We start from the raw sequence: 24,723 nt of genomic DNA, 5'->3' as shown, positions 1-24,723 counted from the left end.
TTAGTTTTAGTAAAATAAGATTATCAAAAGGTACTCACTCTATGTGATTTGTTCGTAAAGATATCTCCAAGTCCCTGAGGACTTGCGTCGAAGTTGAGTCGCCGACCATTTTCCGCTTCTGAAACACATGAAAGATTCTCGTTAATTCACATGGAAAACCACCATCATAATCGATATAAATGGATCAATCTTTTGTTTATATTTCCGTGGTACTGTAGTATATGAAAGCCTAGAGCGCTTATCCAAAACAAACAGCAAGCCCCATAATTTGGATCCAACTTCAAACGTATCTTAATTCCTGATCAAGGCAGACACACCTGACTACATTCAATAAACAAACCTCAATCCGGCCAGATAACAACGCCTCTAGCTAATCACGAAGCTTACGACGCTAAACATCCGGAGAAAGTTGCAGATTATACTCCTGTGCCCTGAGACCTGGCAAGATATGTCTGTATGTGTGGATCACGACTTCACGAGCTTAGACCTAACGTATTGTGGACCGTGAAAAGGTCAGACGTACAATTCTGTTGAGTATGTAGTTTTGAAGGGTCATCTTCTTGAGTGTCACGAATTTGCCTTGTAACTTTCCAAGGAATACCAGGTATAATAATACCTTTGCCTGCTCTTAAAAATCGGTTGATAGATTTCACGAAGGCTTTTGAACTATTTACAAAAAAACAACAATATTAAAAGAAAGACTTGTGCCAGTCGATGGCTGAGCTTTTCTCTACATAGGTTAGATGCCAATGCAAAACTGCTAGGTATTTGATTGCGTATGACAAAGTGATAATTCTGACAATACGAGTACATGGTGTTACAATATTCAGGCACATTACACCTTAAGGATCCTCTATTACAAAGGCACATTAATACCAAACTTGCTACCTCCCTGTTATTTATTGACCTCCGAACTGTAACACTGTTCCATATCAGGAGTGAGTTCAGGTACCGCAAGAACATATAAGACAATAAGTTCACGTCCATATACGTTACGCTAACATTAATCTCGAGTGTATCTGTATTCACGCTGCCGTACAAAATAAGGGAAGTAGAGGTTAGTAGTGACGACCCTTAACTGTTTCAATATCGATGGGAAATCATATGTGAACCATACATATATGAATCTTTTCTATCTGCATGTCCAATTCTATCTAACTAAACCCAACAATTTTGGGTCTAACAGTTGCGATTCCACATATCTAGTCCAGGAGCAAGACCCTTTAGATTGGATGAGTTTAGTATATTTTAACATATATTATTTCTCGTCCATAATTTCATCGTCCCAGTTTTTGGAGCCTGGATTTTCTTAAATTGATTTTCGAAAAGGGCTGAATTTCAGCCTCCTTTGAATGAATGTTTCTTTTTTGTAAGAATCAAGAGTATATTACGCACATTTACAAGTACAGCTTCGGCTTACATCTTCCACCACACGCCACTAAAAGGCACGAAGTTACGATATGTGAGTCAGACATGATTGCCGTTTGAGGCGCGACCTTTTCGGCAACGACTCGACTGCCGTGCGACCTCAATAATTAAGGCATCGCGGGTCACAGATTATCACCTCGCTCCAGTTATCCAAATGGCTGATAGAAATACGAGCATGATTAAAAATTTAGGAATTATTTCCTCAATTCCTCGTAAACTGAATACAAAGAAGGGACCTCATTTTATTTGGGAAGTTAACAAAGGTTGGCTGGTAGAGAACGCTTGAAGCGTTAAGATCGCAAAAAATAATAAACAAATAAGTTACCATCGCTGCGATGAAAGCTTCCTCACGCTAACAACTCAAGACAGACAAATTAGGAGAAGGAAATACCCTGGGAATACCCTGGTAGTCGACTATCACCAGAGCCACTTTCGGTAGCTCAGCCTTTGTTTGGTAAACAAGGTACATCGCTACAGGAATCACTATAGTTCGTATATCCGTAATAGTTATCATTTTATACATCAATGATGTTCAAAAGGAAATCTTCACGCAATAACTTTGCATGGCTGGTGCCGAGGTCAAGTGGCAGTACGGCGTGGGGCCTCCTATCTTTTGTAGTATCTCATCGGGATTTACTGTTAGACATACTGGCTTAATTGCCAGTTAGATCTCGTTGACGATAACAAGGGTATCTTGGAGAAAATATGGCTCTATTCGTAGGGGCACTGATAAATAATTCTTTTGATTTACATCACGTCATGTTTGGTTTTGAGATTGCGACTTAAAAGACAATTTACAGTATTTCTCCAGTATCAGTTTAGTTTAAGTAAAGCTATTATAGTAAAGCTTTTTTTATGACTATTTGCCGCTTAGGTTAAAAAGGCTACGGCTGCATGTATTTGGAAATCTTCGTTTGAATCTAACAGTATCAGTGGTCCAGCTGTCTGTCTATACCTATGTTACGTTGGTACTGTATCAATCAGGCCGATGGCATCTTATCATTTCCTGATCCTTCTTACTTCTTGGCTACTTTTCCATCTGTACTTTTCCAATACTCATTCAAAACCGCTTTCGTTCACAGGCTATTACAAAACACTTTTCAATCGGTCAGCTGATTCTCGGAGAAATTGTCACATCGCACAGAATATAACATTACAATGTAAATATACAATTAAATATAAATCAATGTAATTTCTCACGTATTCATCGATAACTGTGTGAATCAGGAACATTTATCGATAGTTGACGGCTTCCTTTCATAATATGATATAAGAATCAGTTCGTTCCTGGAACTCGAGAATTGTTGTAATTTCTTGAAACATACAGGTGAAATAACATACCCATCAGATACACGGACAACATAAACATGAAGTTTGCAGTTGTACATTGTGGAAACGGCAATTGAGAAGAGTTTTAAATCTGTGAAATTAGCATACACACACGTCACTATGTGTAGTAAATGCTTATAAACCTTGTAGATACCTAAACCACAAAAATGCTATTACATATTTACACAAAAAAAAAAAACACACACAGAAAATAACGATTCGTATGTTTTTGTGTACTCAGAGATGTCAAACACAAAGTGTGAGATTTCAGAGTAAATATGTATAAAAGTGCCACTTTGGCGCCTGTTGCTTTGCCTATGGCGCCATGAAAAAAAACAGAAGACGGGACTAGTTTCATGTGAATAAAAGCTTCGCTAATTGTTATTCATCAAGACTTAAATAAATAAGTCTGTCTAGCTGCGAAGCGGCCAATTAGATGAAAAAGAAATTGTTCCAGAGATTCAGATAAACAAAACCGTTTGGGTTATGTAGTGAGTGCCTTCATAAATATGACTGAAAAAGCAGATAATCAAAATTATGAAAAAGCAGACAATCAACATAGAAAACTAAACTACGAGATGACCTGTAGGAATATTCTCCAAAACCTTTTTTCATAGCCCAACATGCACTTGACCGGTTTTTTCGAAAGCTCTATGTAATGTACTTGTTTCAAGTGCTTGTAAAACACGAATCAATCAAGTCTATAACTTAGAAGTACCGTTGCAACGGTACCTATGTGAAAACACATTTGCTTTCATTTCTATTGGGTGTTTTTTGTCAACCGTACTTTGAAAGTTAATTGGAAATCGTTATTATATGTGTGGAGTGTAAGTATAGTAATTATGTATTTCATTATCGCTAATGATGTAGTTTATTGCTGCGGTATCTTTGACGAGGTGAATTGGTCTTTCTTTACTCAGATGTAAAGACCACGATTTGAGGACTGATTTGAGGACGACACTAAGGACCCATTATTTTTTTTCCGTGTTTGAAGTCTACTCTAGGTGCAGTCTCAATCTACGGTTTTACCTTACATTTAACACCATTTGATAAGATTGAACTACAATTCAATTTGGATAATTTTCCACCAAAAAACCCAAACAAAAAGTATTCCTAATGGTTTGGAATCTTATCATGACTTTCAAAAATGCACCAAAATATTTATTCGAAGAACACCAATATTCTTGCAGTCTCACGACAGCAAATAACACACTTGGAGTCATACAGTGAATACACCTGCGCGTGCGTTCCCACATTTACGTAAAAGCTGCCAAACCACAGCACAGGTGTTTACAAGTTTTACATACTACACGAGGATTTACTAAAAATAACGATGCTCCATACACTAGCATGTATAAACCTTGGTTATATAGTTTATGTAAGGTGGATAATATAACAAATATGCTTATAAGGAAATCCGTTAGGTATTACATATTTCCTTTTAGCAATGATATGGATGATGAATTAAGATTTTTACGTAGGTACCAAAAATCAAGATGAAAGATAAAATATATTGAGTGTTACTGTTTTTGGAATAACCGAAAAAATAAGAATATCACTTCATTTATACGAATGGTTACGAAAACGGCAGGAAATCATTTCTTGATTATATTTACGAAACAAACAAATCCCTAAACATGGTAATGCACTCCATAAAACCCACAATCCCACTGCGTAAAAACAAAAAAGTCTGTTTATTTGTTTGTCTCAAATCTGGGGCGTATCAATAAGTGGCAGTGGGTCAAGTTTAATGGATTTGTTCGTAGATACGTAAATAATGGAATATTTTTTCGCTCTATTTCGTCATTTCGTACAGTTTATGATCTGCAATTCCGCACCCCAACAAGCATGATCAGGATTTCCGCGTATAGCAGCAATAATTAAAATATTTTACGACTTTTTTTTTTGGTCCTTGAACACAACATATCAATTTAGCAACCAGAAAAGTCAAGTTAACATTTTGTGCAAAAGGGTGAATAAGCCTTTATACAAAATAAAAAATAAAATAAAAGACATCGCCGAAAAGAACCCTCCTACTCAATTTCGATGCTCACTGCAGACACTGATAACTGAATCAAACGACTAACTGACGTCTAGCCCCCATATCGATTGTACCATGTTACTAGTCTAAACGACATTGCACACGTAATCGGAGACCCAATGAAGCTGTGAACAGAATTCCTAATACGAACTAGGCTTTTTCTTCGATTCCCAGGCTATGAAACCTAAAAGGGACTTAGCCCATTAGTTGTAACGACCACTTGTACAGAAGCATGGGAAGGGATTGCCCACAAATTGTGGCTGGCCAGCGATCCCTATCGATAAAACGTGATGTATTGGTCATTGTTCGCGACATGTAACGGGTGTAGGAGCTTGAGGCCTTTTGCTGTTTATAGGAAGGAAACATGATGTTTTGACATTAGAAACTAAATGATCCTGCTTGAATACTTCTTGTACCTATAACAGACTGACTGAGGAATTCGGAGTAGGTACCAAATGTCAGTAAGGAGAAACTTCAGAAACTTGATAAAACGATGAATCTAATTCAGTTTATTACAAAGATAAAGAGAAGCTCTAAAAAGCTGGCAGTACAAAGTGGGCAAAAATAAAAAAAAAAAGCTCAAAATTTGTTGCTAATTAGTTGCCAAATAATCGATTTTTTTGCTTTTGCCGATTTCGAAAAATCGTCAACAATGCTAGCTTCACCATAAGCTGGCATGGATTATAAGATAAAAGTAAAGGTAAAATAAACAAAATCACTACAAATTTGTTGCTAATTTGTTGCTGTATAACCAAAATAAATTTGAGGTGCAAAAATATTTTTTTTTTCAAATAGAAAATTTTTATTTGCTTTGCGCGCTTGAATGTCAATTGTTTCATGAAAAAAATATGAAATAAATTTGTTGCTCGTCACAGAACTGTTCCTTGTCACTTAGAGAACCAGCAACTAAATAGACACCAGACGATCGGGTGTCTTGACTAACAAACCGGCATGCTAGCTTAAATGTCGATTTTTCCGGTGAAAAACGTTGAAATGAATTTGTTGCTCGTCACAGAGGTGATTAATGTCTCTCAGAGAACCAGCAACTAAATAGACACCCGACGATCGGGTGTCTTGAACTTCGGTGACTAACAAACCGGCCATGCTGGCTTGAATGTCGATTTTTCCGGTGAAAAACGTGGAAATGAATTTGTTGCTCGTCACAGAGGTGATTAATGTCTCTCAGAGAACCAGCAACTAAATAGACACCCCACGATCGGGTGTCTTGAACTTCGGTGACTAACAAACCGGCCATGCTGGCTTGAATGTCGATTTTTCCGGTGAAAAACGTTGAAATAAATTTGTTGCTCGTCACAGAGGTGATTAATGTCACTTAGAGAACCAGCAACTAAATAAATAGGAGAGCTCAAAATAACACACAAGTCAAATTGTTGAGCTCTCATAAATTGACGAGCTCAAAAACATCGCAACAAACGGCAACATTCGAACGCTTAATGTATCTAGCGGGAAGTTACAGGAATGGCCTTTTAGGGTCATCCGATTTCGATAATTTTTTTTGCTTATTAGCGCTCAAGGATGGCTTAGAAAAATAGAATTCAAAAAAAAAGCGAAAAAAATATAAAATTGAAAAATAAAAAAATATTAATACTAGTCACCAATGTTACCAGTTGATTACGTGGCTATAAGAGTATACTAAAATTAATCAATATATAGTTTCTGGAAAGTACTCAATGCTTAGTTCATTTTTAATGCCAAAGAAGAAATCGTGACTCAGATGATATTTTTTTGTTTGTAAAAATAATTACAGTTCGTTCAGTAATGATTTATATTGTTTTCTATTATATATTAGACCAAGTTGGTTTAAATTTTCAGGAAATCTAAGTTTGATGAAATTTCTTTAGAATGACAAAGATTGGTACTCATCGGTCAAGCTGTTCGAAAGTTATAAGCGATTCACATACTTATTCTTACACATATATACAGCTAGGGTGTCACCCTCGTGGAAGTGGTCAAGGAAGCTTCCTAGAACCTCAAAACGTTAAGATCTGATTTTTAGATTTTTAACGAAAAGTTACCAATTGGAATTTATATACAATTAGCTCATCGTTATCAGTTTATTTACATTAATAAATAATAGTGACTAAGAAGACTAAACGAAACAGATTGAACAAATTCAAAATGTTGATCTACATTTGTATTAATACATCATTTAAAAAATTTTGTTTTAATCATCATTTACCTATAACATTTTGTAGCATTCAAAAAAAGAAATTCAATATACACTCAGTCGAACAAAAGTATTCATTTTTTTTTTTAATTTTAAATAAAGCTTGTATGCATCCAATCATTACTCAAAGAACTATTGAAGTTGCTTCCAAAAATTATTTAATTGATAAACATTTATGGTAATATCAACATGTAATTGAATGTAATTAAATTTTGCAACAAATTCATTTCCACGTTTTTCACCGGAAAAATCGACATTCAAGCCAGCATGGCCGGTTTGTTAGTCACCGAAGTTCAAGACACCCGATCATCGGGTGTCTATTTAGTTGCTGGTTCTCTGAGAGACATTAATCACCTCTGTGACGAGCAACAAATTCATTTCAACGTTTTTCACCGGAAAAATCGACATTCAAGCCAGCATGGCCGGTTTGTTAGTCACCGAAGTTCAAGACACCCGATCGTCGGGTGTCTATTTAGTTGCTGGTTCTCTGAGAGACATTAATCACATCTGTGACGAGCAACAAATTCATTTCAACGTTTTTCACCGGAAAAATCGACATTCAAGCTAGCATGGCCGGTTTGTTAGTCACCGAAGTTCAAGACACCCGATCGTCGGGTGTCTATTTAGTTGCTGGTTCTCTAAGTGACAAGGAACAGTTCTGTGACGAGCAACAAATTTATTTCATATTTTTTTCATGAAACAATTGACATTCAAGCGCGCAAAGCAAATAAAAACTTTCTATTTGAAAAAAAAAAATATTTTTGCACCTCAAATTTATTTTGGTTATACAGCAACAAATTAGCAACAAAGGACAATGGGCAGATTGGTATACCCCACCAATAGCAATGTCATATATATCATTGGATAGGCCTTTTTATGTAGAACAACATTTACTATGACAGCTTTGCTGAAATGTTTGTCCGTTCTGAGATATAGATCAAAAACTGTGCAAAAGTTAGAACTAAGTAATCTATTGATAACTCAAGTTTTTAAAGGAAAATCTAAGTACTACCAAGTGTAAGTCTTGTAAGTGCTACCTGCTGTGCCCGTTAGGGTCCATAATTGTTACTATTATGTAGCATTTCAACCTTTTATTGTATCAACTGGATTTTGGGCGTAATGAGAAACCGCACCAATAGCAAAGTCATATATATCGTTGGATAGGTCTTTTTAATTGGAACAATATTTACAATGACAGCTTTGTTCTATTGTTTGTCCGTTATAAAAGGTTGAAATGCTACATACCTAATAGTAACAATTATGGACCCTAACGGGCACAGCAGGTAGCACTTACAAGACTTACACTTGGTAGTACTTAGATTTTCCTTTAAAAACTTGAGTTATCAATAGATTATTTAGTTCTAACTTTTGCACAGTTTTTTATCTATATCTCAGAACGGACAAACATTTCAACAAAGCTGTCATAGTAAATATTGTTCTACATAAAAAGACCTATCCAATGGTATATATGACATTCCTATTGGTGGGGTATACCAGGTCCCATATATTTGTGCCCATTGTCCTTTGTAGTGATTTTGTTTATTTTACCTTTACTTTTATCTTATAATCCATGCCAGCTTATGGTGAAGCTAGCATTGTTGACGATTTCTCGAAATCGGCAAAAGCAAAAAAATCGATTATTTGGCAACTAATTAACAACAAATTAGCAACAAATTTTGAGCTTTTTTTTTTAATTTTTGCCCACTTTGTACTGCCAGCTTTTTAGAGCTATAAAGAGACGATGTTTGTGAAAATACTCTTCAGCGATAAAAGAGATGTTGAAGAACGTAACCAAGGAAACTCCGACAGTCCTTTCCAATGTTCCCGATAGTGTCGTACCCACAAATTGCAGGCGGCCACAGATCTCTATCGCTCACTAATGCCTCGTTCATTGTTTACAATGTGTAACGGTACCGCCGAATACGGCGACAGAGCCTGGCGCAACTTTGTTCAGACATTTCTATAGTATCCTTTGACGGCGAACGAACAATGTAATATTCTTGTAACAATTTTATTTACTCCTTTATGGAGACAATACAATGTTTGCGGAGTACGCTTATCATGAAGCGTAAGTTGCGATGAAAGCTTATCAAATCGAATAAAGAACTGACCAAATTGAAAAAATAAACACAAGAAAGACATCTGACATGCTTACTCTAAAGATGCCAAAAGAGCCCCTGTACATATTATAGTTCGGCCATTCAGAGAATGCGTTCCTGACACGTCGCGATTGAACTGACGACGTAACTTTGCAATGGCGTTGCAGTTACGATAAAAATATTTTTGCTGGTTGTTTACCGTTTTAACAATTGAGGAGCATTAAAACAACATTATTATATCAATAATCAATGAATGTTATAATTTTGTGCCAAACTGAGTGTCAAATAACTTGGTAAACAATATTTTTCTAAATCTATACTGCGCTATTACAAGGTTATGTCAGCGGTTTATATTTTGTAGTGCTGTGCTAAAAATAACAGGCAAGTATCGTAATCTGTTCTTATACAGTTATAATATAAAATAATACGTTTTGATTTTCTTTTTAAGAATTGGAAAATAATGGACTATAAGACTTAATTATAACGTTTATGAAATATAAAAATAAAACTATGACCAAACCGCATTTTTATACTTAGTTTAAAAATGGTAACCCCAAATGGCGTTATGGGCCGCCATTTTGTGACGCTAAAACAGTCGTCCGTTGTCGTTTCGTGCGCATAGACCACGTTTTTCAAGTGTTTTCGATCTGTTTTTATTTGATTACCCGGCTTTTGTTAGACCGAGATATCAGGATTGATTCTGTTATTGATAATAATATAATTATACATGTAGGCGAAGATGATGATGAAGACACCACCTCCTCAAGCAAATCGGAGTCTGATTAATATTCTGTTCGCACATTCAATTCAATGTACTTGTAACAAAGAATAAATAAAACAATTTTATTATATGAATATTACCTTTTTTTGGTTTCCACTTAAATAACTAAAATATAAAACAAATGGTTCCGCCAATTTAAAACGAAAATAATCTTAAAATAATGCGGCGGTTCATTTTGTAGGAACGGTAACGAACTCAGTGTTATGTTGTGCCCATCACTAGTCGTGACTAACTGATAGGTGTCAGGAACGCATTCTCTGAACGGCCGAAGTATAATACGTAGATTCTAAAGTTTGACAGCGTTTTTAGTCTTAGCATGAAGGTACTCACCCTGTGACTTCTGGACGCCTTAGGATCGAGGTACGTTCTGAGCTTGTTGAGGTAGTGTGCTGGGGAGTCCTTGGCCTGTACCATATCCTGGTCGCAGATGATCTCCCACTTCTTCTCCAGGTCATAGTTTCGGAGAAGTTTCGCCTTATCCGGGGGGAGATCCATTGACGCCTGGAACAAAGGAGGGGAAACATTACAATTTAGAACAATGTGTTAAGGAGATGTGGAAAAGCTTTACAATGTAGTGGCACGTGTTAAACTTGAAAACAGAATAGATCAGCTTTAAAAATACCACCAACATGCCAGTTTTACTCCCGTATATTTATAATAGTTCGTGCCAACTTCACAAATTCCCATAAACATCCCATGAAGGTATACATTACGCCTATGTTATAACAGCACATTGTATTCAATCGTGATGGATTCAGTATCCGAACAAGGATCGGCTAGCATTGAACCAGTTTCCAAGATATTGGCTTATACGTCTGTAACGGTATACGCAGCCTAACAGGGCTGATACTTTAAAGGTGAATTATATCTATTAGCAAGTATTATGGACCCTGAAGGTGTAGAGGAGGTTTCCATTTGGTTACAGATAATGAAATTAAAGTGGTCTGCTTTCACTTGTCCTGAAGAGCACAAAAACATATATATTGAACAACATCAAACTGATAAGTATCTTAATGATAACCAAAAAATACATTGTTTGTCATATCTTCGATACAAATCGGCCGACATTGAATTGAACTTAAGGTGACTGGTGGTCATACACCTGCTCGAATGATATCATTTCATCATACCTTATCCGATGAATCTGTTCCGAATCTTTGAACTGAATTCAAGACGTATCGAGTGGCACAAGTTACTTACCTACTTCACTAAAGAGGTACAAGTATACTTAGGCTTCAAGAGACTCCTTGACTTAAGGAAGTTTCGTTTTCAGAATTCCCGTGAAGTCTTCCCTACTTACGACCATATTGTTCTTTATTTTCTTAGAGAATGTAAGTTGCTAAGCTAGCAGAGAATTGTGATTTTTTGGTCTATACCCTTATCTAAGGCTGAATTATCCATATCCCAGTTCTACATTTATCTTCATACAATCACGTTTCAGCCTGACATTTATAGCGATATTATTTATTGGCAATGTTTCGACCAATGGGTTCTCGAACTTATGAGGATCGACGCTGCGTAGTCATAAACCGACGATTTGAAGGTTGGGCTTTCATAAGATTGCCTGCTTTACGTTTATAAGGAAAAATGGGGTATTTTGTCTTTATTTTATTTTTGTGAAGGTTACGCTTATGAAGCTTCGTAATACCAGAAGATTTATTCGAAGACATTATTAAGGATTTTGCGTAACCTTTCAACAGTATAACACAAAATAAAAGATCATGACATGACATGTTTTCATGACACACATTACCTATACGAGCAAAAGGAATTTCCGTCGAATTTTCACTTCATAAAAATGTTTCCGAAAACTATAGAGTCTAAATACTTCTCAAAACTTTTTCAAAAGTAGCTTTAAAACTCTTGGTAACCCTATCAGCCTCAGTGTGGGTACAACGAAACTCGTCTACGCATAGTACATTGGCTAAGGACAAACTGTTTAAGTGCACTTTGTACACTAATTGGTAATGGCCAAACTAAACTGAACTAAATTGGACAGTTTGGGTTTCGCGACATTCGGCCTGCTCTATATGATATATTGGCCAGATGTTCGAAATTTAGGCCGTTTAGAACTTAGTTTAAATTATTTTACATACTAACTATAACAAATATTTGGATACCGTATGCAATGGACGAATGTTAATAATTAAGACCATTCTCTGTACATACTTGCAAACAAAGGATTTTGACATTCCACACAAGAAAAAGAAGAAGAAACATGTCTTCAACCCTCAATATCAAGCGACAGTCATTGAGGTTTATCAATGAAAATGTCAAGTGCCAAGAGGTTGTCAAAGCCAAAGTCATTATCAATAGATTCTATTATATCACCTTCAATAGGTAATCTAAGAACATTTCTACTTCATTCACGTTGGACAGTCAATTGACAAAGCGTTCATCTTAATCGTAAGCCACGGCACGTGCCAAGTGGACTTGACCCAAACCTGTTCAGAAAGCTTAAGCATCATCGTAATCTTATCTAACATCTAACACTTGAACATTGTTACCGGAATACGGGAGCTTCTGAGGAACTTTGCAGAAATCCTTATTGTCCTCAATGTGTGGTCCGTTGACCAGAAAGAGGTCATTCAATTTGTCGTGTCGTAGTCCTCAATAAATTCACGTCACCTTGTTTCAATAAATGTTGTGATTGTACCCCGAAATGAGTCATTACTGTAGGTAGTTTGACGGGTTTGATTGTTGATCAAACCTCATGGGTGGTCGTACAGAAATCCAATTTAATACAAAAGCTATATTTAGTTAAAACCTAATAATTATCCACGAATAACGAACTTGATAACTTATAGACAAGTCTACGCCCATGCATATCAGAAATAACGTCTACTATCCGTTTCATTACTGCAACATTGCCTATCGCGGCGAATGAGTCTCATCTCCCATGATTCACTGCTTCACGCCTTGCAATTTTATCTTTATCTTCCATCAGCACCTTATGTTGAAGACATAAGGGTTATTTTGAAATGATTCTTTAGTTGCTTTGTAGGTTTATGTTGTTCGTATTAGCATAGACAGTGTGTTCTCAATTATGATGCTATGGGCGTGATCCCACGCACTGCTGTCTAAGGTGTGGTCCCAAACTTAATTTTGTAGGTAGCAAATACCGCTGTTGAAATTGCGCATGCTGTTATTAAGTTAACATTTAGTTGACTTTAATAGTTGGTTGCAAGCTTTGCTTGTATGACTTTAATTACTTACTATTCAATTCTCATGCATTTAAGCATTTACTTAAAATTAAGCAGCCATATTTATGCAATAGAAAATACTAGCTAGGAATAGGTAAAGGACATGAATACTATAATATTTTGAAAGCTCTTCTTTATTATCATCAAGGACTTTCGATGCATTAAATCTGCTTCGTAATTGATCGACATGGGAAAACCGTACTTTTATAAAAACAGTGATAAATCTAATTTCTCAATTAGTGACCACACTTCACTTAACGTAATTACAGCGACAAAAAACTTGTTGATCATGCAGGTGAATGGCCTATGTATGTAAGTGTTTAAACTGCGTAAATATTAGATAGCATCTCATGAACGGTGATTTAGTAGAGACGTCAAACATGAATAAATTAGTCGTTTGATTTTGATATTTGTGAAGTGGTATTTGTGACTGTTTAAATCACAGTCTATCTTGCAGCAACTCTTTCAAAAAGTTTCGCTTTAGCAAGTTTTCGACACTCCTAAACTTAATCATTTTATTACACTTGTAAAACAGACCAAAGAATTTTAAAGATTTTTAGGTCGTACAATATTAAATTGCTTTTAAAAGATACCTCTAGATGATGACACCAAAATGAGAAAACCCACATTTGCTTTAAAAGAAGAGAAACATTTTTAACTCATCATATCAAAAGTCAAACTTAACAGCTTCTTATAGTAGCTATGCTTGTTATAAGAACTATTGACATAACTCGAACATTTCGAACATTTTCAAGAACTGAATCAACATTAGCCCTTGAGGAGTCAGCAGAATTGAAGTACCATTAGTCATTGGACTTAGCTATTGAGTTCATAGAACAGTTCTAGTTATGTCATAATATTCATAGCTTATTTATAAACCTTTGGGATTATTAAATGAGTCACGTTTACAATCAGAAGGTTAAATAGTTTTTGTAAGTAATCTGTACGATTCAAGTCTCTGAAGACCTTTAATGAAACCCAGCAGGGGACGTTTGTATGAGTAGAAAAATATATTGATACAGCTAAGAAAGTAGGTCCAACTACAACGTAACTGAGTAATTGTTTCTAAGGGACAAATGGATTCATTGGATATTTATTCTGTTTTTCGTGCTGGTCAGTTAAACAGTTTATTAATCGATGTGATGCCTGTGCCTCGTGGACTATAATTTTCAAATAATATAGTTGACAGCTCATTCATCAAAATTGGATTAGTGGTTCAAGTTTCATAATGAACATAATACTTGTTCAAATACAAACACATCGATTGTATAACCACTTTCATAAAAACTGTTCTGGTATATACTATCCTTTTCAAATTCAAGAACAGTCAAGCTTCAAAAGCGTTCACAATATTGAGACAGACAAATCATTAATTCCCGTATTATAACCGCTTTCTACTTAGTTATTAATGTTTCTCCTTATAGTCGTATTCCCGGTACATTTGTCATTGTAACTGTCATTGCTGGTATTGTGCCTGTTGTGGCATGTCCAGGAACAAAGACAGATTTATAGTGGTTTTCAGTAAAACAGTGGTTTTTGACATCATTTATTTCGCGTTAATTCGTTAGGTGCGGCCTGTTTTAATGGTCGCTTTATGAAAGATTTCAAATTTGTTTTGGCTGTCAGGAATGTGCTGTTAATTGCGTGGCTATAAATTTTTATATAGCCGCGGTAAATTGATTGCGGAAGAAAAACGATGTTTGTTACTTAACGTTTAAGACATGAAGACTCACATTTCTTCACATATGTAGTTATGAAATCAAAAGCTTCACGACTGGATTGTAGTAGAACTTATTAAAGATTGGATTCATTATAGATTCCATTCATAGCTGTACTGTCAAAAACTATCCATATGGATTAAGACCTGGCGCCTCAACGTCAGCCGTACCCTACACCATCTGAATAATCTGATCACTCCTTACACCAAGCATGTCTAACCTAGGTCCACTGAACATTTAAATGCTGATACAGTGATGATGATCAATGATAACAGCGACAATATAGCCGCGATGCCGTCACGCATGTGTTTTCGAATCGATTCAGTAGAGCGTGACGAATTCGATGCAAATGCATGACGATCACGACCGGTCGCTGAGTGATGGATAAAGACTAGATCGTGAATATATCGAGAATGTTTATCGATATTATAGTGCTGCACTAATGGTAGGAAAAAGTGACGAGAGAGACATTGACATTTGTAAGCGTTGAGGATTGTATCGGATTGCAGCAAGAAGTAATAGTGATCTGATAGTGGCATACATATTTTTTTATGTGTATAATGCCACTGACTCTTTTGGACTGACGGATTCGTATATTATGCAACCGTATAGCATCGATATATTCACAATAACTCCATTCCGGAACTTCTAATCTCACATCATCGGCCCCATCAGGCTCATCACGGTCTCCTTCCTTAGTGACAGCGACTTGACCCCAGCTTAATGTCCATTTAGATATGCAATACAGACGGGGTCTAGCGAAATGATTAGATTTTCTACTTTCTAATTAGCCGCACGATGGCGCCGGCGCTTCCCGCCTCATTAGACGCACACGCTTGTAATCAGACCATGAAAGTGCACGTACTTCAACCTTTTTATACTCAGTTATGTATTGAGAATATAATTTGTTGTTAGCTTTACCTATTTGTATGATGTGATTGGTTTTCGAATATTTTTGTCTAAGGGTGCGTCCACATCTGGCGAATGCGCCGCGAATGCGCAGCACGCGAGCCGATCGCGAGCCGATCGCGAGCTGTCCGCGAGCTGCGCGCGTGCATTTTTGTTCGTGCGCCGCTTCTGCGCCGCACGCGCGCAGCTCGCGCGCGACCTAAGCGCCGCACGCGAGCGGCGCGCAGGCGGCGCGCGACGTCTGCCATCTTCGATAGTACTGAGCCAATATACGGAACTGCAAGGGCGAGAACTGATTGCGCGCAGATCGCGCGCAGATCGCGCGCCGCTCGCGCGCTCTATACGAGCCTTGCGTGAGTTGCGCTAAAGAGGCGCACCGAACTATTGCAGTGACTGCACGCGCGCAGCTCGCGGACAGCTCGCGATCGGCTCGCGTGCTGCGCATTCGCGGCGCATTCGCCAGATGTGGACGCACCCTAAAAGATTTAAAGAAAACGAAAGAAGGTTTGAAGTCGAATTGAGCTTTGTGGGTATCAGAACATAAAATGAGCTGTTGGGCAAGCAATTAAATCTCGCTAACATGTAGGCGATAAATATTTAGAGGAATCTTCATCTGAAACATTTCAAATATGTACAAATAAGAGTTTTGTCAAAATAGCATTTGATAAAGCGAAAGCACCTGTACAAGTTGAAAAGCAATAGTTGGCAAATTGTTAATATGTAATAATGCTATTAACTTTTACTACAACCGACGACGGCACTAGAGACAAAATTATAGCTTAATATAAATAAATAAATATTTTAAAGGAGTGTTTGTGTACAGTCGAGTGCAATATTTATGGCAACATAGTACAGCAAATCAAAAAAAGTACAATGACTATATCGTCACTGATATAAGCAGAACTTCTTCTATTTGAGAAAGTCATTTATGAATCAAACTGGTTCAATGATTTATCAACGTACAGCTCAAACTGCTGGGTTTAGAAAGATGCAATTTTATAATTACGCACTGTCCAGACATTTTTGACAATCCAAAAAAGTTATAGATGGAACCGCGGGACACAGCTAGTATAAACTATGCTATCAAAGTTTTATGTTTGGCAGTTTATTTTAATGTCTGACACTGCAATCGACAGGTTGTTGCACCTCAGTTCTGCAGTTTCATAATAATTTAGTGTCTAGCGCTAGTCTATGAAATTCCCAGTATTATTACTTTACTGTTGAAAACTTTAATATTAGTTTTCTCGCTTCAGGAGCACTGCACGAAGTTAGAAGTGAAAATCACCATATTGAAGTGAATTCACCATCACTAACAAAGTTGACTGTAACTTTCCTAATATTTTTCTTAGTATTTACAGTTAATTCTTCAAATAGGTATTTCAATAGATCTTTCTCCATTTTAAGTATTTCTTCTTGCACTTTGTGATTTTCCATCAAAACGTCAGTTAGATATCAACATTATTGACGTATAATCCGCATCACCTTTTTTTTAACGACGAAAAATCATCAAATGACCCCTCCCGCTGTGGATTAGCAGCGGTGAGGGAGTGTCAGACTCTTACTGACTAAAAACCGTCGTGTTCCGTCGTAGGCCTTTTATGTACCAGGGCCGCGGTATCTCTTTCGAACAACCCGCAGCCCCGGCAGGCCTTGGCCCTGCTGGGCCCCGCTGGGGTTGCTGAAATCTCTTTGAGAAGCGCGTGGAACAACGCGCGTCGTCGACACGGGTCTGTCGTCTAAGCAGACAGAGGGACGATGAGCCACCCGAACTCACCGCCCACAGACCCACGCCTACGGTGGCCGGGAGTCATCTCGCGACACCCGGCGCCCATGGTGTCTACCTGGTCCAGCGCGGCGGCCGGGATGAGAGGTGCGAACTCTCTGGCGTTCCGCCTCCTCCTTCTCGAGCATGACCGCTTCGCAGAAGGAGGCGACGGCATCCCATTCCCTCTCGCCCCGGTAACTCTTTCGAACAATCCCGCAGCCCCGGAATCCGCATCACCTTCGGCAACGATATTGCTTATGCATTAAATTTCTTGAAAACCCGGCATAAAACCTACATATTGTTTCATATTTTAGTAATTCCGTCTGTATTCCAATCATGTGAAATGACTCGTAAATTATCTTCTTCTTCTTCCTGCCCTGTTCCCAATTTTATTTGGGGTCGGCGCAATATGTCATACTCTTCAATTTTCCCCTGTCACTCGTCATACTGACACTCACTCCCTTCTTACTCATGTCATCTTTCAGGCAATCCATCCATCTTTTCTTAGGTCTTCCTCTTCCTCTCCATCCATCTACATTCATACTTAGCACACACTTTGTTGCATGCATATCATCCCTCCAATTATCAAGCGGATCATAAATGCAGAAGTGACTTGTGAAGTTATCCGCTTTGTATGGGATCTAAAGCTGAAGTGTCTTTTTGTTTTTTTGTACGTAGCAAAAGGAACAAAAAGACTCCAATATCAAAGGGTTTAAGAGATAAGCCACAACTTAATTGTGAAACGAACATTGACGTAACAGGCAAAGAACAAGAGGCGATTGCAAAATTCACGACCAAAGACTATAAGTACATGCTAACAATCCTCAAATTGCGTCTAATAGTAAGAATGGACGTACAAAACGGTTTTAAACAGTCAAAACAATGCATGAAACCACTGAGGTCCAAATTCACATATAACATAACCTTCCGTTTGTCTTGAAACTAGCCGTTTTTCCGCGGTTTGACCCGCGTCCTGTGGGAACTAATGCCCGTACCGGGATAAAATATAGCTTATTTTGCTCGAGAAGAGTGTAGCTTTCGAACAGTGAAAGAATTTTTAAAATCGGTCGTGTAGTTTTTGAGTTAGTTTATAATATTATTTACTTCGAAACTTGAACGTGAAAATTCATAGTATAAACTATTGTTTTGAGAAACCTGACGTTTATGTTGTCGATGTAGGTACTTGGGCCTAAATGGTACAGTACCAATTTAGAACTAATGTTTCCTACTTCCACTCAGTCACGGTCGATATTTTGTTTCGAGCCGCGTGAGTTGTGAATGAAACGGCTGTGTAAACTTAAAAATTACTATTTTTGTAGACTAGTGACGTGAATGAGTTAAGGCTACAATTTATCGACATTGTAGGTATCGATAGATACAATGAGATTTATTACGTCGATACAGTTTGTTACGGGGGAAATAAATTATTAATTTACTGTTAATATCAGATTGTAGAACGATAAATCAATTTTATTGTAGCGAGGTTTATGGAGTTATTGTGATAGCATGATTAATGGCACTGAAAAATATAACATAAATTATGAAGTTTCAATTTATAAAAGATTCAGGTTCACGAGGTAATTAATTAATTACTATGCATTACATGCATTGCATATAATATTATCGTTTATGTATAACACCTGAAATTCTATTAAAACTGCATTGTTTACCGACATCAGAAACAATTCATTGAATTCAATTGATTCTATATAATTCCATAAATACTTTGATAAACTGAGCACCTATGTAAAATGTATTTATATATATATTTTTCCAGAGTGACGTTGTAGTGAATCACAGTACAAGACAATGAGGAAACTCGTGTTTTGAATTATAACCAGGATCGTACAACTTGACGTAACCGTTAGAAATAGACATATGCATATTTATGGACATTTCAAAACTAATATTAAAAAGACCACCCAACTTTTAAGTATAAAACAGTAGATTAAGTTGAGAAATCCATCGATATTGTAATTGCGTCTCGTTCGATACAACAATCATTAATCTGTCGTCCATTTACAGTGATTGCAGCAATTTTCTTCCCAAAACTGGACGAACTATCGACTTGCAGTTGACATAATGATGACCATTTAAGTGCAGAGGTTACTTGACATGAAACTTCACATTACATTGACGAAATTGTAGTTGATATCGTAAATGTAGCAAGTCAAGATTTATGAATACCAAAACGTGAGACTTTGATTCATTTACTGTTCGTTATCTAGGCGAGGATGCAATAAAACACTCTCGGATGACTACAGCCCATAACAACAAAAGGAAACAATATAATTACATTAGAAAGGAAGCAATTAAACGTTTCAAGGAATAGCATCGATACATTCGCGGCTTCCCGATAATTTATCGATATTGAATGCGCAGCACTGGCCGGTGAAACAGACGAACAAAAAATAAACTTACGTACGAATATAGTCCGCGACCTTCGAGTGAGTCAATCACAAAATACTTGACGAAAGGGAGACTGAAGAAAACGGCCTCAAATTATACCCCTGATAAGTATAAAAAGTTGGAACTTGTTTTGATAATATGGACCAAAATTGTACAATGTGGACCTGAACGCCAAGTTTTGGTGCAAATTAAGAAGCAGTGTCAATTTGGAACGATAAAGACTCTACCGTAGCTGATTTCGGACCATTAGGCAATCTTTGTAATGTAACTTAAAAGGCACTTGCCGATGCTGATGCTTATTTATTAGATAATACATGCCATTGCGACAAATAGGCATACGTGACTTACAGATGAATGAGTTGTTTTGACCATTTAGTATTGGTAATACATTATGGCACATACATACATATTAAGTCAAGGAAACAATTGATTCCGCCGAATTATACGGATAGTACTCGCATAATAAATTGTAGTAAAATGATAAAACGTAACTGCCAGCAATTTAAGAACACAAAAAGTAATCTATGCAAATAAACAGATACATATCAGGTAAGTCGTTACCGAGATAATCGCGAGACAAACGGACTTTCCAACAATATTGCACACAAATGTTCTATTTGGACGACATAATAACAGACTAGTGAGCAGTTTGTCGAGACTCGAGAGTTGCTTATTGACACTTTCTGATAATAATGATGCACTTCCTGCACGTTTGAGTAAATAGTAATGTTAATATTGTGTACAAATATTTATAGAGAAATTTCGGGATATTGACGTGGGTAGCAGAGGAAGTGAATTGGATTGAGCGAAACTTTAAAGTAAATATTTATGTGATGAGTAAGACAAATAAAAAAGCGCTAATGATGTTTTTAGTTCGATAAAGACCTTTGTGCTGCTTTAGTTTGACGTAGATGACGCAAAGTTTTTAGATAAACGACATAATCGCTTAGTAAAAGTGCTATTCAATTATAGCCCAATCACAAATTACTCAATACAATACCTAGAATTGGCCTTTAACAACGTGTTGCGGAGGCTCCTAATTTGAAAACAAAACCCCAAACAAGCCACAAATCAAAAGTGACAATCAATCAGTTAGCAGATAATCAATTTTGAAACGGATTCACGTCGGCAGCTTGCTTCACAAATCGATATTTCGCGTGCAAGTATGCGAGTGATGGCGACTGTGGCGGGCTTGCGTGACGGTAGTACTCGAGATCATCCGATTCTCGATTCTCGGGTGGTAAGGTAAGCTACCGACTCGGGAGCTGTTGTTGATCGATGAGTTAGATTTTCGCTTTCTATCACGGGATTGGAAAAACAATGCGAAATATTCTGTCGAACTTCTACATAATGGATGTGAGTTGATTATTTGTCACCTTTTGTAGTCTGTTAAGCAAGACATTCCCATCCCAAGTATGGAATATAATCTCAACTACCACGTACCGAAGAACCCTGAAAACAACTAACATGAAGCTGTATTATAATTTGCAATTACTGAAATAGATAACACTGTTTTAAAAGATTCTAGCGGAGAGCTTAGCACAATTACAACACGGAAACTGAAAAAATAACCAGACATCTGCAAAACAGCAGTATTTTATATTGTCACCCTAAACACTAATTAAAATAATTTTAATTACTGCAAAAGGTCACAGAAACAATTAGTCCAGCCAAGCAGTTTACAGCTCAAATTAAACAATAGCACTTTATCCCTGTGCTCTACCAAAACGAAAAAATACAAAAACGTGAAGAAACGCTTCATTAAAATCCAAAGAATGTGGAGGAAAAAAACAAATGAAGTTTCACACGGAGTAACGAATGAGGAGGACACGTGACTCACTCCCAAACCCGAAATAGCCACCAAATCGGTTTTAGCCCTAACCCTAATCTTTCAATTGCATGCCGTCATTCACCAAATGAAGTTTCTAAGTAACTATAAATCTATATTCAGTTTGTTGCTCGTTTCAAGTTGTTTTGAAGGAAGTCACGGTAAAAATAGTCCCTTGAATCATCTTTATTGGACATCATAAGTTATGGAAGAGGTATTTCAATAATGGTGTTATTGTAGTTATTCTATAAAGATGGAATAATATTATGAATCATGCACATAAATAATTCTGTTGACACATTTTGTGCTTTAGGGGAACCCATGTAATCGGACGGTTTGGACCACAATGAGCTTAATACAATAAATGTTTTTCCCTCACAAAAAGTGTATCTTACGTTACTGTAGAAAACCTTAAGTTTACGAAAGCAATATCAATGAACGTAACCTAAAATAAGGAAGCTATTTTTGCAAATGAAGAAACAAGAGCCAATTTCATCGGCATCGTGACTCGCAAAGTTGCTGGACAGACAGATCGACGTCCCAATCCTTTCTAATATATACGGGGCATTAGCGACAGGGTCAGAGCATGGTTTAGCATGCCTGCATACCATTGTTGCACGACACCACGGGTGGGCATTGTGAAGCCCTAGAGGCATGTTTATGCTGAAATCGTTGAAATTCTGACGTTCCCCGAAGGTATTTTATTGGAATGATAAAGATCCAAGCTGTTTCCAAAAATATTCTCAACAAAAGCCATTTGAAATATAAATACATTGTTGAAGAAAGGGAAACGACATAGAGGTAATGACTAAGCAATAAGCTACTTCAATCTGCATTTAGAAACATCTTAACTTGTTTTATTTATATCCCTTATAGGAGTAGACAACTCTGTCATGTAATATTCAATATGGAAAATTGTAGGTTACATGATTATGTAACGAACAAATAACGTGGTTGTATTGATATAACAACTACCTAAGTTGTTTTATAGGTACAAACTACAGATTGACCTAATAAAGAAAATACAGAACATGAACATGTATTGCTGCCTCTTGCAGACAGTGGTAAATCTAATGACAGTCCTAAATAAAATGCACATATACCAGCACTACTAGAAAGCTTGCTCTCGGGTCCAGTTCAGTAAACCCATAAACGTATTTTAGATGTCTAGGCTAGTGTCACTTTATGGGACTCCAATTCGCCACAGCTCGGTAAACGATACTTAAGTCGTACCAACTGTTATACGAGTAGGTTCAGAAGTATCATTCCTTAAGCATTATTGCCTTAGAACCTATCCATCTTTTCGAAAATAATCTTTAAGTCCAGCGATGCGATGACACTTGTGTTCTAAGTGTCTGATATTATATACCGAAACTGGTTTATGGCTTTTCTTTGATGTGCCCATTTTATCGCTTTTGCTTTATAGGTTTTCATTCTAAATGTTAATTGTTCAGCTCAATTTAAACCTGAACGACGACTGTCTAAAAAGAGAATTTAAGATCTGCAGAAATACTTTTCAGGTCCCTCAAAGGGGTTTTATTAACAGTAATAAGCGTCAAGATGAAGGCTGGAAAATCAATGTTGGATGATCATTTGCAAAGAAGAAAAGAGAACCCACATCCATAAATATAATTTCAACATTTTATCGGCCGACTCTCCATTATAAACCATACCTTACAATGCATCGACTGCCGCCAGTTCAGAGGTGGCATTCCTGTCCTTATACTGTCTTTCGCCTTATTTGTGTACACGACGAACAATGGTCTTAGCATGAAATATGCGAGGCTCCTCGGATCTTCGATCGTAATTAATTTTACGGGAGGAATGATTGATCGTCCAAGTTCTAGAGTGATTTCAGATCTGTAAGTACATCTTGGGTTTATAGCTGTTCCATTATTGAGTGTCTTATTGGTATTGAAACGCTTATGAATAATGGAACAACATCTACTTCTGCAGATAACGTAAACCTATTTGATTTAAATTGGAATGAAACATTCAACAGTCGACTTGAGAAAGCTGATGATGGTGACGAAAACTAAATGTAGGCAATTCTATCTTTGGTTTAGGAAACAATGATAAAGACACCGATTCAGATAGATCGTCAGCTTGGTACAGCGACATTAGTCAAGTCAGACATGAGCCATGGCGCCCTGTGAGCCCGAGAACTGATTGGCGACCGTTCACTTGCATTACTCACTAAGCATTTGGTTTATTTGTTTGATTTGCTAAGCTAAAGGACTTTGATTTGTTATTCAAAGGTACAAAGTGTGTATTGGAAAGGCAAATGAAATAAACTGTATGCGAGACAAAGGGGCTCCAAACGTTTATCTGATTAGAGCTCAAAACCTTTAGGATGTTAGTGACTAGACATTGATGCATAATCAATTAACATAGCCTTTTGCATTTGGTTAGAAACCTCAAAAGCCACAACAACAATATCTAATAAATACTAAACAGACCTTCTTAATAAAGCTAATTTGAAACGACATCAGGATGCAATATACTGTCGTAACTTGTTTTCGAACCTTTTTCGTTTTAACAAGAATCACCCGACCGTCAAATAAGGCAACCATATTTAGAGACTCGTAGGATGGGAATCGTTCAAATACAATTTACATGTGCATCCATCTGGTTAAATGTTTATCGCGGAGATTATCTAACTAATGAATATAAATAAGACCTTTTTATTGATTCACCGTATTGAGATTAATCTTGCATCTTTAAGAGGCAAATTATGTAGTATTTCTAATATTAGTAGGGAGTCAAGAAGACTTGGTAAGTAGTGGAAAGAATTTGACAGATGGCGATAAAAAAATATTTCATTTCGGTCCAATACAGATGCTGTCAATATTCATATAGCTTACATACTTTCACAACTAAATCTACAAATGGGAAAATCTAATATTCCCAGTAGAGAAGCGGAAAAAATAAAACGTTTCACTCGTTTCATATACTGTAGAACTTTAGCGGAAAAAGTTACTACAAAACTTGGCGTTAGTAATTGATATGTCAGGAACAGGTGCCT

General features: G+C 36.9%; 1 protein-coding gene across 3 annotated transcripts in view; it reads right to left on the bottom strand.

Annotated features, from left to right (window-relative positions):
• Positions 1 to 24,723, bottom strand: part of LOC124637428 (formin-like protein) — an 84,572-nt gene that overhangs the window by 14,125 nt on the left and 45,724 nt on the right. For all 3 annotated transcript variants that reach the window (XM_047173909.1, XM_047173907.1, XM_047173908.1), the window contains exons 2-3: positions 10,197 to 10,367; positions 39 to 118 (exon numbers count right to left, since the gene is read on the bottom strand). In XM_047173909.1, coding sequence (XP_047029865.1) covers positions 39 to 118; positions 10,197 to 10,367 — 251 coding nt within the window. The remainder of the gene's footprint in view (positions 1 to 38; positions 119 to 10,196; positions 10,368 to 24,723) is intronic.

This window comes from Helicoverpa zea, chromosome 16 (assembly GCF_022581195.2).
Source record: "Helicoverpa zea isolate HzStark_Cry1AcR chromosome 16, ilHelZeax1.1, whole genome shotgun sequence".
In the NCBI taxonomy this organism is placed as follows: Eukaryota; Metazoa; Arthropoda; class Insecta; order Lepidoptera; family Noctuidae; genus Helicoverpa; species Helicoverpa zea.
The sequence above is the reverse complement of the archived record's forward strand: the minus strand, read 5'-3'. Positions and strand labels throughout refer to the sequence as shown.